This window comes from Cuculus canorus, chromosome 8 (assembly GCF_017976375.1).
Source record: "Cuculus canorus isolate bCucCan1 chromosome 8, bCucCan1.pri, whole genome shotgun sequence".
Lineage (NCBI taxonomy): Eukaryota > Metazoa > Chordata > Aves > Cuculiformes > Cuculidae > Cuculus > Cuculus canorus.
Genome location: NC_071408.1, coordinates 2,099,184 through 2,113,187, shown reverse-complemented (window position 1 = coordinate 2,113,187; position 14,004 = coordinate 2,099,184). Strand labels below are relative to the sequence as shown.

Here is a 14,004-nt window from a genome sequence, read left to right as displayed (position 1 = left end):
ACAGCCTTCCCCGTATATTTTAAAATACAGAAATTGGGAAGCACAGAGCAAATAGTATCAGCAGTAGGTGATTTTCTCAACAGCAGTGCACTCCTGTTCTACCACCAACTCGTTTGCAATATAGGCACATACATTTCAATGCACGTATACTCGGATCTGCAAAGGAGGGGAATAAGTATAACCCTGGAAGCACCTGCTCCAAGATTAAGTAGAGCCTAATTCAGAAAGACAAGCAGGAAAAAGTCATATTTTGCACTTTCTGTGTTAGCTTCACTGAGAGTTACAACATTTTCAAGCAAATCCACTCGCCTCGCGGAAGCTGCAGTTTGCGTGTGCTGCACGGTGCAGAGTTCATTACAAAAGCAGAGCCATGTTATTTGATTAGAGAAGCGATAAGTTCGATCCTTACCAAGTTTTCTTGGTTCCTGGCTGCTATTTTCTGATCATCTTCTCCCCCATTTTTCATGTATTTGACCTCTTCCACTGGTTTGATCCTATACTCATCTGAGCACCGAGGAAAAACAAAAAAAAGAAAAAAAAAATTGAACCAGTGTAGTTCAGCAGCTGGGAAAAAAACAAACTAAAACCAAAACAGCTGGCTAGAGATGACCCTAGTTAAGCAAAGCAACTGAAAGTTACACGTATATAGTTTTGAAGGATTAAATGTGACTGAAACCAATGGGGTTTGTCCTGACTGAAGCTTCAGTGAGAATTTCCAGACATTGTTGGGTAGCGCTGCCCCATCCCTGGAAGTGCTGCCCCATCCCTGGAAGTGTTGCCCCATCCCTGGAGGGGTTCAAGGCCAGGTTGGATGGGGCTTGGAGCCCCTGATCCAGTGGGAGGTGACCCTGTCCATGGCAGGGGGTGGAAGTAGATGTTCTTTAAGGTTCCTTCCAACTCAAACCATTGTACGACTCTCTATGGGCCGGCACAGCCCCAGCACCACAAGCAGGGGATGCTCGGGAGGTGCTTCCCCCCACACCTCTAGTTTTCCGTATAATATCTTTAATACAAGCAAGTTCTTGGCTCCTGCATCCTCCCTGGGCTTTAGGGTCAGTGGGTGAACAAGCGATGTACAGCAGTTCCTACAGAGCAGTCTGCTCACGGCTGTCCCTCGCACTGAAAACACATCTTCTGAAAAGCAAAGCTGATGGAGGCTGCTTAAAATTCAAGTTAAAAGCTGGGAGGGGAAATACCACACCTAAAACCACTGCTTTTTTAAAGAATTTTGGTTTTCCTGCACTGTTTTAGTGGGGCTAAAGCAAGAGGTACATGGTTCTCTGGTGATTTCTGGAGAAACGGTGCCATTACAAGCATCTTCCTCACTCTGCCCCATGACCATTTTTCCTGTGCATGGATGTTATCCAGACAGAAATCCAGCATGAAAGAAAGCAGTAAGAAAGGTAAGAGTTTCAATTTGCCCTTAATAATTTTCAGGTCGGCGTTTCAGCTCTTGAACTTACAAATTAGAATCATAGAATAGTTTGGGTTGGAAGGGATCTTAAAGATGATCCAGTTCCAACCCCCCTGCCATGGGCAGGGACACATCCCACTGTTCTAGGTTGACCCAACCTGGCCTGGAACACCTCCAGGGATGGGGCAGCCACAGCTTCCCTGGGCAACCTGGGCCAGAGCCTCACCACCACTCTCATGGGGAAGAAATTCCTCCTTACGTCCAGGCTTAATTTGCCCCTTCCAGTTTATCCCCATTGCCTCTCATCTTATCAATCCAAGCCTTTGTGAACAGCCCCTCTCCAGCTTTCTTGGAGCCCCGTCAGGCACTGGAAGGTCACTCTAAGGTCCCCTGAGAGCCTTCTCTCCTCCAGGCTGAACAACCCAGCGAGCTATCCCATAGTGAGCACACAGCCTCACTCAAAGCCCGACCACAGGGACTTTGTCCTTTGGTTGGACGAGATGGGTGATTCTTCTTTCAATCCCTGGAACAGAGAGCTTGCAGCACTCACGCTGTCTTCTCTCAGCCCCTATTATGGCTTTTTTTGCTCTGGTCATCTTTGCAGCATATAAATCCATAGGAAAAACACCTCAAGTTTTGCACCCACCCTCCTCCACCTAATGCAGAAGAGAAATTTTACCCCACCTATGTGGAAAATGGCAATACAAAATGAAACGAGCCACAGCACGCTGGGAATGAGAGGCAAAACTTGGGCAAATTAAAAGAAAACACACAAACTTTGTTCTCGATCTTTGGGTTTTCAAGCAATTTATCGCCCTTGCTAAGGGAAAAAAACCAAAACACAAATGGATTTTTCTGGATTACTGTATTGTTACAAAAAAACCCCCAATTATCCAGAAGGAAGCTAATTTTCAGGAAACTCGAGTTAAATAAGCCTAACTTTGAAAAATAATCTCATTTTAAAAAAATACGACATGGTTTTGCATTTGGTCTAGTCCAGATCTAGATGCTTTTTTTTTTAGTATAGAACTTAAAACTGTGAATTTATCAAAAAGCAACACCTCAGATGCAGAGTTTCAAAAACAAACGGGAGAATTTAAGACAATATTATGAAATTGGTAAATACGAACAACAACTCTGATTTTTTTTTTTTCCCCTTTTTTAAGTGGAATTTCTGTAGTCTGGAGGTAACAATTCATAAAACCAAAAAGGCTGAACACAATAAAGCCTGGGAATTAGAAGTTCGTGATTGACTGTAATATCTAACTTACATTTTTCTCCCTCCTTCAACGATCTCTGTTGTGATTAGCAATAAAACCCACATGCCGAAAAAGCATAAAACTCCCACGGCTGCACGCATGGATTTGAATAGGAAAACAGATGAGAAAGAGAAATAGCACAAAGGAAGTTTGCCCAAGCGGCAGCTTTAGTCCCCATTAACCACAAAAGAGAGACGTGGGCAGTTCACCCTTGTCAAAAACCAGCAAGCGATAGAGGTCCTGGCACTTAGCGGCAAAAATAACCTCTGAAACGCAAGAGGTTGGGTTCCAAGAATTGGTTCCAAGAGACCAATTGTGATCGACCACTGAGCGCACACCTGGGCAGCAGAGCATCCTACGCAGGCTGCGCGCACGGGATGCTTCCTTGGAAGATATCATCTCTTGTAGCAAGTGGGGACTGACGAGCCCATGACTCGATAATCAGTGTAATCAGATTTCTACCGGAAAGTTTGATGTGGTTTGATAGCATGGAGGCAAGATAAGAAGGAAGGGTTTTGTTGTAAATTTAGTTTTGTATTTCTTGATTGTTAAAAGTCAAGGTATCTGAGCTGAGGACTTATTGGCTTCCCAACAGCCACCATCACCATCGTGACACCACTCCTGTTGCAATCCTTGCGTCATTGCTACTCAGAAATCTGTGCTGCTTTTAGCAGGCAACGAGACTTGACTCAGACAGCTGAGTTGGAAGGGACCCACAACGATCACCTAATCCAACTGCCGGACCACTCCAGGGCAGACCAAAAGTTAAAGCATAGTATAAGGGTGTGGTCCAAATGCCTCAAGCACTGACAGGTTTGGGGCATTGATCCCCTCTCCAGGAAGCCTCTTCCAGGGTCTGACTGCCCTCTTGGCAAAGAAATATTCCATCATGTCCAGTCTGAACCTCCCTTGGTGCAGCTTTGAACCATTCCCACGTGTCTTATCTCTGGATCCCAGAGGGAAGAGGTCAGCACCTCTCCACAACCCCCCCTCAGGAAGTTGTAGACAGCAATGAGTCACCCTTCAACCTCCTTGTCGCCAAACTAGACAAACCCAAGGTCCTCAGTCGCTCCTCACAAGACATGCCTTCCAGCCCTCTCACCAGCTTGGCCGTCCTCCTCTGGATGCCTCCGAGGACCTTCACATCCTTCTTAAATGGTGGCCCCAGCGCTGCCCACAGCACTCCAGGCGGGGCCACACCAATGCTGAATCCAGCAGGACTATCTCCTCTCTTGAACGCCGGTCACACTGTGTTTGATGCCCGCAGGATGGGGTTTGCCCTCTCAGTTGCTCCTAATGAGGAGGTGCCCACCAGCACCCCCTGATCTCTTCTGCAGGGCTGCTCTCCAGCCACTCTTCTCCCAATCTATACCCGTGCCCAGCATTACTCAGGTGCAGAATCCAACACTTGGACTTCTTAAATTTCATGCCATTGATGACTGCCTAATTCTCTAACCTATCCAGAACCCTCTCCAGGGCCTCCTGTCCCTCAAGGGAGTCAACAGCCCCTCCCAGTTCTGCATCATCAGCAAACATTCAGCTTTTGCATCCAGATTGTTGATAAATTTATGGAACAGCACTGGCCCTAGGATCGAGCCCTGAGAAACAACTGCTGGTGACAGATCCCCAGCCAGGCGTAGCCCCATGCACTACAACTCTTTGAGCTCTGCCACCGAGCCAGTTCTCCACCGCCCACCTGCTCATCCCACAGCGGGACAACTTGGCCAGAAGGATGCTGTGAGGGACAGTATCTGACTCAGGGCAGCGGGCAGCCCGAGCTCTATCCACATTACTAAAGACTGAGGCAAAAAACGCACTGGAAGTCTCTGCTTTTTCTCCATCCCTATCAGTCCAGTGACCATTCAATTATCTGTGCAGAGCAGCACAGCGGGTGTTACTCTTCCTTTCCTCCTACCAGCTGCAGGAGAAGGGCAGATGCCTGGACAAGTCATGCAGCAGTAAGAAAGCTTCCAAAAATAAACGCGTCATTTTTCATTACATTTTCAGGATAAGTTGAATGCACCACACCAACTAGCAAGTCTTGCTTCAGAGAAATCCACCTTCTCCTCCTGAGAATACTGCTTAAAAAAAATCAGGAGGCCACAGTAGAAGACATCTGCTTCTGTAGATGCTCGTAGAATTAGTCTCGTAGTAGACAGCGTGTTACAAAATTAACATTAATATCATGGCTCTATTATATAGTAGGTGTTTGAGCATGAGAAATCTCTACTTGTATCTCAAAAAGCAACGTAAATTTGACACGATCTAAAGCCGACGACCTGCCTTAAAGGTCAAGTGATTGCCTCTTGGGGATGAGGCACATCAAGGAACCCTTAGCCAACGCTCAGCATTTGCTGCCTAAATAAATGATTATCAGACAGGACGGCCAAGCAGCAGCAACTCCACCAAGCCCACGTGTTGGGAGCAAGCAGTGCTTGTACCAACACCAGACAAGCAGGCGAACACGGTGCTGCCTTGTGGAAAGAGAGCGATCAACCCCATTCTGGTTAATGGGAGCAGAAGAGAGGACTGAGCCATGAACAACTGTTTTGTCAGATACACACAGCGACAAAGGGAACAGATCAACAATATTAAGTTTGAAGTAATAACATTACTCATAAGCTCTTCCTATCACAGGCAAAATATTTTCCTTAAAATAGGGAGCACAAATACAACATATTGGCAATACCAACTCACATTGAGTAGTCGCTTACTGGAGGTAGGTATAAATAGATATGGTTCCAATTCCAAGGAGGGGAAAAAAATGCCACGGAAAGAAAATGGGGAATTATCCAGCTGACTATGAGCTCTACAGCCTCCAAGATACAATGAGGGATACCTGGAAAGATCCACTTTCTGAACTAGTCAGTCCATTGAAGAAAAATCCCACCTCCGACTAATTTCAGTAGCCACTGACATAGGCCACTTCAACACATATAACTATCTGAATCACAGCTAAACCGCTGATATTTATACCAGCAACCTTCCTGCCATCCAAGGAGAAACACTATATTTCGCATGCAGCGCTCTCTTTTGGCGTTTGCAGTACTCAATGACACAAACCGTACTCTTCACATTCATGGTGAACTCCCATCTCCCCTCCAGGATCAAGCTGAGCTGGAAAACCTCTTCATTTTTATGGGTTCGTTACGAGTCTGTTCAACTACAGACCTGACATAAGAAATACAAAACAATTCCTGACAGCAACGGTATCAATCAATATTTAGCACCTTCCCAACTAAGACCATCGACCACAACAAGGAGTCAACCAAGAGGGAAAGCAGAAGGGTGCAAAGGAGGCGATGGAGGTAGCGAGCAGTTTGGCTAGGGAGGACATTGCCAGCCAGCGGAACAGAGAAGAAACAGGTCTGATGCATAAAGCCTTGTTCTTCAGAGAAGACAACACTCATTACTTCAAATCAATTAAATTTCAATGAAATTTCAATAAGCATTTGGAGAAAACAGGTCTTGCACTATAGTATGTTATTATTGGGGGAACGCAACTTTTTGACTCGAGAACTGTTATCTTCCAAAGGTAAGATATAGTGAAGATCGAGTGTTCAGAAACCACAAATTCTAGGCTATTAATGAGATTGTCCTTGTTCTAAAGCTACTGTCAGGATGAAAGCACTGCGAATGCAAAGGAATGGATGTGTAAGCAACAGACAGACCTTGAAGTGTGTCATGCAGTGTATGGTCATCAATCGCTTTAAATCAATATGAAAATTAGGTTAAAGATCAGTTGATGCCTTCCCTAAAGGCAACACCTTGAGGTAACTGCAAAAGCTGCTAACCAGGTTTTGCCTGATAAGGTAGGAGTGCTCCTGGAATTGAAGGACGCTAAATTCCCCTTTTGGTTTTTACCTTTTGATTCCTACTAAAGTAAATAAAGCACCTGATACATTTTGGTTTGAGCGGTTGCTCATAAACCCAGAGAAATCCTGAAACGGTCCTGCGTGATCTAAATCGAGTCTGACGGTCAACAAGACCTTTAACACTGAAAGAAGTTCAGGATAAAGGAAATCATACAAAGTTCTGTGCAGATTTACCTCGCTCTATCTATGCTAAAGAGTAACACTCGTCTTTTTCCTAAACACATTTTTAAACCAAAAACGAACAAAAGTGGAAGTTCTTTATGCTTCTTTCACGTGCAAAACTGAAAATCAGTTTGTGAGTACAGTATAAATTGTAAGGGACTATCACTCAGGCTGGCATATCACACATAAAGAAGAATATATCTTCATGCTTTCTTTCTTTCGTAGAAGTAAAACTCAAGTCCTGCCTTTCATTGTGTGGCATGTTATGTAAAAAGAGAAGATTTCCAACCAATCAAATGGGCAAGGAATGGGTTCACAAGGCTGCCACAGCAAATATCCTGTTGAAGAAAAGCAGCCCTATTGAACAGAAAGAAAAACAACGTAAACGAACCACAAATAAAAGGCAGAAATATTGTCGAACATAACACCCACCATGAAATCCATCACAGGACATAAACCAGAAAGCAGTAACGCCTCTAGCATCAAACTCTTTGAAAGGGCAAGGGAGGAAGAATTGTTAAGTTCAATGTGCTGCAAAAATTCTCAGTAGGCAAATCTATGAATGAAGATCTCCATCTGGAAACAGATAATTCTCCTCAAACATGTCACCCGGTTGCCATGGCAATGTGACAAAGAAAAACAGCATTCATTAATAATTATTTCAGTGATAGATGAGCATATCAACTTATAACATTGAAACAATTACAGAGGGTGGGGGTGAGGGGAAACTGTGGTTGTTCCTATGAGAAAAATTTCCTCAGCATTTCCAGGCATCGCTGTTTGTGCCAATCCCACAGCAACATCAGCGGTGACGTTATTTCTGGCTCAGTTAAGAAAAAAACCACCACCACAAAAAGAGCCTAACTCCATCAAATATCTCTGGACTCACTGTGCCTTTTGGAGAAGGCTTTCGTTAAACGAGCCTTAAGGAAGTATTACAAAAGCTGATTTACATTGCATTCCCATCTCAGACATCTAAAGACGAACAGATTTGGCTCTGCTGTCATCGACAGGGACGATGGGTGAGCCTCTATTCTCTATTTTTAGTGACGTATCAAGTATCAGGCAGGAGGTAAGAAATACTGCAGTCACACGGCCGAGGAGAAAGTTTATAACACCTTCATTTGCCTGAGCTTCAAAATCGTTCTTCAGAATCTCTTGCCTTTGTATCGAAGGACATGCCAAGATTTATCCTTCATCTGCAATAAAACACATGTCTGTTCTGTAAAATGTAAGCTTTGTGTCTAACGAATTTCTCTGTACCACACTCCCTTCTGCCAGGTGCAGAACTACTCCTACTGCTGCGATCACGAGAAATGCCACGGATCAAAGATCCACGTGCTCTCCTCTCGCAAAGACTTGAAAGCTAAAACCTATATTTAGGGGAAGGACTGACTTGCTCTGTCGAAAAAATATTTGTTAAGAGAACATAAGAGATTTTGATACAACTGAACTGAAACATAACAGCAGGTGAGCAGCTTAGATGCTAAACACAAACCACGCCAAAAACCATCTACAGCGCCACTGCGAAGGAGGAATGCTCTGAGCTACAAGGTAGGACACAAGCAGCAGTGGGCTTAACTTTAGAAAGAGCCAGGCTAGATACCAATATCAGGAAAAAAACACTGACTGTATGGACAAGGAGTGAATTAGATTGCAGTTTCCAACATGAGAGGTCTTTAAAAAGTCATCAGCCTCAAGTGCCACACGTTAAAGTCCATCGTGTTTTGGAATGCAAGAAGGATGAGATGAGCTTACGAGATTATTCCAGCTCTGGTACTGCATGTGGGTATCAACTGCCTGGATACCAGCAGAAGTTATGTCAAAGATCAAAAAAGTCAATAATTAGAGAGGGAAGTTACAATAATGCCGTAAACCAATGCTTTTCAAACTAATTACTAGGGAATGGAGGATAGCTAAATTATCTCCCTGGCTCCAGCTTCAAGCACTCAAAGAAAGCAGCATCTACGTGGTTGTTTTGATTCCACATGGTTATTTCACATCTGACTTAATTGCTGAGATTTGCAGCTGTGGGGGTGGACTTCCAATCCACCTGGCTGTGGGTGGAGAGTGAAATTCCATCGGAGCTCAACCACCATCGGCTGAGTGGCCCATCTTCTTCCTCTGTTACCAAACCTCAGAGCTATCAACTCCCAGGCAATTCTCCATCTTAGTATTCATGTTGTTTCTACTAACGTGAACTAAAGAGAAAAAATAGCTTAGGAAAGAAGCCAACCTATTTTTCTCAAGGGACTATCTGAAAATGCTCATCCGGATTTCCCAAATGAAGTTATCTGTACCTTAATCCAATCTAAACCACAGCCACCGCTGGCAGCCGAGACGGTGGACACCACCAGATACTAAACAGAGTGCAGGTGCACAAACAACACACCAAATTCTGCCAACAAAGCATAACTCATCTGACAGAAGAGCTGCTTAAAAATCTGGATGTGCTACGTAGATCGCTGCACATCTGGAAAGACCACCCTCAAGTATTTTTTCTTCTTCCTACACAATCCTAACACATGTTAGCGAGAAAAGCCAACTACTGCTGCTGCACAAGGCAGACGGGACTGCTAGGGCGGGGTTTTCTGGGGGAAAAAAGGAGATTGAGACATTCGGCATTACAAGAACCAGACCCTACGTGGAGGAGTTCCGCAGTGTTGGAATGACTCCTGCCCTAAAGCTAGACAAGATAGCGACAGCTCTCTTCTAAGCTGTCAAATGGTTCCTACTACAGCCTCACATCACACCCGGTGCTTTGTGAAACATTAACTCCCTCAAGGGGGATGCCTACTTGAAATTAAACTGGAAAATTTTAGCCAATTCTCTTCTACCTTATCAAGCTTCCTCTTTCCAAGCCCAAATCATGATAGCTTTCAAAATTGTTCCTCTGGGGCTGAAGGGTTTGACAGGAGTGCAGCTCCATTAACTTTAATGGATGTCATCTTGATCTGTGTTGCTGCAGAAGCACAAAACCTCATATTGCCATATTAACCTATCCTTCATTAACGCTGTCAGGCGTTCCCAGCGCTGCAAAACCCTCGCAGCTCTTAATCCCCTGGTTCTCTGTCCTCTCACACAAAAAGCACAGCCTGAGTTCTGCCCGAGGGAGAAGACGCCTTTCCAACACCTGCAACGCTGCTGCTCATCATGGGCTTTAGTTTATGAACCTTACGCTTTCTGATCTCTTTTCCCCCAATCTAATGCAGTAGCAGATGATGGCCAAAGCCATAATTCAGCTTCCCTGTTTTGACAGCTTTCGCCTTCAAGTTTGGGACACAGAGACCCATCGCTGTACGTTGGAGATGTGCAGCTGGATCAAGGAAGTCATTACTTGGTTTCTTCTACTACTTGGTTTCTTCTCGGCCAAAAAGTTCCCAAGGCTACTCCACATCTGGACCATCACAGAGCCCAAGTACTGCAAAAACTACAGTTGTATGTACAGTTTCATATCACATTAGACATCAAGGATGTGTAATGGATAAGGTTTTGAGCACCCTGATCCTGCTATCTTTAATTACACAATCTCCAGATATTTTAAACTCCCATTTGTATTCAAGATCTGAGGAAACTCAGTATATAAGATGGTATTGAAAAAACAGCCATATGATCATATAATTAAAGACTTCTGTGCACTTCTCTGTAATTAGGAAGCCAAAAACCAATGCTGGTGGTGTGCACTCGTAACTGTCTTCCAGCTACCCAGATTTTTGCTTGCCGAAACGATATAACATACAGTATATAGACATACTTTGGGGGTTTTGGCATTTAATTAGCATGTAACTTTGAGCCAGATATCAGGCTGTTCAAAGGAAACCATTTCTCAGGTGGAGGAGATTATAGCCACGGTGCTCGGCAGGAAGGATACTCAGTAAATGCAATTATTGAGCCTACTAAAAAGATCAATTTGAGAAATGAAAGCAGGAGAGGAAATAAGCAGCAGAGAGATTAATTAAAGGGACAGACAGAAGGAAAACAAAGAGTTTGTGCCTTGAAAATATTGTTCATATGAAACCACCAGGTAGGTTTTTGGACGGAGGTTGCGCTGTTCTGCCCCAGCATCCTCATACCACGGCAGGGGAGCAGCACAGGGCTGGCCCCGCACACCCCTTGCAGCATCCGGAAGGAGCTGAAAGTTCAGCATTTCCAATCACTTACCGCATCTAAAGACCACAAATTTATTTTTAAACAAAACTGTGTGACCCTGCCCTGAAGAGAACACTCTGTGCCACTCAGAAACCGCAAAATCGAAGCTTGAATTGGCTTCACGGCCATAGATATCTTTGTTGTGGAAGGGAAAGACAAGAGAGAAGAGGAATGGCTGGGGAGCAAACCTGCAAATATAACAGAAACCATAACACAGGAAGAGCTAAAACTTCTCCTACGATTTAACTAGGTGGCAAAAACCTCACTAGCTCCTAGTCAGTGGTGGTAAGTTCTGCTCAGCCACGGAGGAGAGGCGAGTGCTGTCCTCTCACCTCTCCATGCCACATCCTGGAAACTGTCTTGATATCAACCCACAAGCTGTCCCCTTGGCCAACTTAGACAGCACGCTGCGGCCAGGTCAGAAAGGCTACCTCAACTCCATCTCACTGCTCCTTTCTAGAATTCTCCCTTAGGAAAGAAAAAAACCCCAAAGTACTAACGACTTAATTCTCTTCAGGTTTTTCAACAACATTAACAAAACTCCTGGTGTCTGCTGACTCTCCCCTGGCCAGCATCCGTCTACAGACTCCACTGCAAAACATTTATCATTTTAGCACAGACTGTGTCAAGGACAATTCAGGTGGCAGAAGAAATCCCTAATAGACCATTACTGTGAGCATCCGTTGCACGGCGATGGAGGTTCTGCTGCTTACAGCCCCGCTAGCGCATCAACCGGTTGCTTGAGACACCAAACACCGCTCCCGAACTGAGCTGCCCTAAGGGTTCCCTGGAAAAGGTTCATTACCACTCCACCCCTGCAAAATGACACACTTCCTATTACCAAAAAACACATGACGAGGTGTCTTCAGTATCCTTAACACTAAAAAAGCCAACTCCTCTCTTCTTAACAAGCAATGCCAACCTCAATCAGTCAACTATTAAAAGAGATTGCTGCCTCGCGACATTTGACTTGAAATGAATTTTCATACCCTTTCTGGCACAGTAGTTTCCTTCCATTAACAGTAATCTATCAAATTTTCACTGCTCATGGACCTCAAAGAATATTTGTAAACTAATAGCTATTTCATTGGTATTAATTGCATTATGACAGGGGCAGAATAATTACCCAGGACCTGTAATGTACTGGAGATCCATGGCCCTGGGATTCCTGGTATTTCTGTAAACTAAGGAGGGAGGGAGGGACTAACGAAAACTTCATTTATAAAATACAGCCCACATCTCCAGCTGTAAACGTTAATTACATTACTTTCCTTACAGGCCATGCAAAGAGCTACAAAATTAACCTATTGGAAACATTAATATTTTCCTCTGGTTACGGTGTTCAGAGCTGATTTGTTATCTCTGAAAGACGCCTGCTTCCCGGAGCACTATCCATGTTAATAAACTCCATCTAAAGCCCCAAAAGCAAACACCTACCACCCACACAGTGCCAACAGAGGTGTATCGTTCAAGCAATCAACATTAAGGATGGGAACATCCCAAGGAAACCCTGGAACGGGAGCAAGGGGCTACCTAGCTCACCGCCCCATCCAGTCACAAGAAACATCTGGTTCAACATCCCCATCTCACCATACACGCCAAGCCACAAATTAACTCCCAGTTCCCCACAGCACATGGTAATTGCGCTCTTCCATGCATAGTCTACCATTAACGTTCTCCTCCCTTGTCCCTCCTGTCATCAAAAACATAACCTGTTTGTGAGACTAGAAGTACTCGTCCCTCTTCACTGCCTACTGTCTTCCAACCACATCCAAGCTGCTCCGTGCAAATAATACGTGTACACACATACGAAGGCTATGCTGGACCTGCAAATGTGACTGTGGAGGAGAAGAGAAGGAGAAGGAGAAGGAGAAGGAGAAGGAGAAGGAGAAGGAGAAGGAGAAGGAGAAGGAGAAGGAGAAGGAGAAGGAGAAGGAGAAGGAGAAGGAGAAGGAGAAGGAGAAGGAGAAGGAGAAGGAGAAGGAGAAGGAGAAGGAGGAGAAATTTTAAATTGCTAATGATTTTCCTTGTCTCCTCTCCTTCCCTTTGGGCAGCGCTTTATAGAACAAAGCAAAATATCAATGCATGAGAAAAGGAAGGTTTTAATAATAGCTAAAAATGTGACCAGCAGGTTGACGGAGGCGATTCTGCCCCTCTACTCCACTCTTGTGAGACGCCACCTGGAGCCCTGCATTCAGTTCTGGAGTCCTCAGCACATGGATCTCTTAGAATGAGTCCAGAAGAGGCCATGGAGATGATCCGAGGGCTGGAGCAGCTCCTACACAAGGGCAGGCTGAGAGATTTGGGGTTGTTCAGCCTGGAGAAGAGAAGGCTGCGGGCAGACCTTATAGCAACTTCTAGGACTGAAAGGGGCACCGGGAAAGCTGGGGAGGGGCTCTTCATCAGGGAGCACAGGGATAGGACAAGGCGAACAGTTTGAAGCTGAAAGAGGGGAGATTGAGACGAGATCCCAGGAAGAAATAATGTTTTCCTGTGAGGGTGGAGAGGCTGTGGCTCAGGTTGCCCAGAACAGTGGTGGCTGCCCCATCCCTGGAGGGGTTCCAGGCCAGGTTGATGGGGCTTGGAGCCCCTGATCCAATGGGAGGTGTCCCTGCCCATGGCAGGGAGTGGCACTGGATGGGCTTAGAGTTCCCTTCCAACCCAAACCATTCCACAATTTTATGAACTAACCTGCAAAGTTATCTGTATGCGAGGGCACAAAAATACTTCCTGGTCAGGTATCCTTTCCTGGAATTTAATGGGTGTTCCCACCAGGAGGTATTCATACTATAAAATCACAGCTTTGTGTTGCTGAAATAAATATGCATCTGTATGGCTTCCCACGGCTCACCCGGGGAAATGGAGAATTACCCCCCAGTCTGAGGTTTTCAGGGCCAAATTTCAGCCTTCAGGGTCTGCTCATTTTTTAACTTTGTGGCCAAGTAATACAACACTTGGAGAACAGCAAAAGGAGCACTGCAGTAACTGAGAGTATGGGGCATTTTTACCAGGGTTTTTCCTTGTTTGCACCTACGGGGAGACAATGAACTCCAAGGATTCTGGCTTTAAAAGATTAAGTGAAAAAGGTAAGTTTGTCTGTACCATAAAACAAGCGGATTTCCTTCGGCACCAAGGCTGCCAGAAA

At 44.9% G+C, this 14,004-nt stretch overlaps 1 protein-coding gene across 4 annotated transcripts in view; it reads right to left on the bottom strand.

Moving 5' to 3' along the window:
- The window catches only part of C8H1orf21 (chromosome 8 C1orf21 homolog), a 120,532-nt gene that overhangs the window by 47,928 nt on the left and 58,600 nt on the right, over window positions 1-14,004 (bottom strand). For all 4 annotated transcript variants that reach the window (XM_054073223.1, XM_054073224.1, XM_054073225.1 and 1 more), the window contains one exon: window positions 410-504. In XM_054073223.1, the coding sequence (XP_053929198.1) occupies window positions 410-504 (95 nt within the window). The remainder of the gene's footprint in view (window positions 1-409; window positions 505-14,004) is intronic.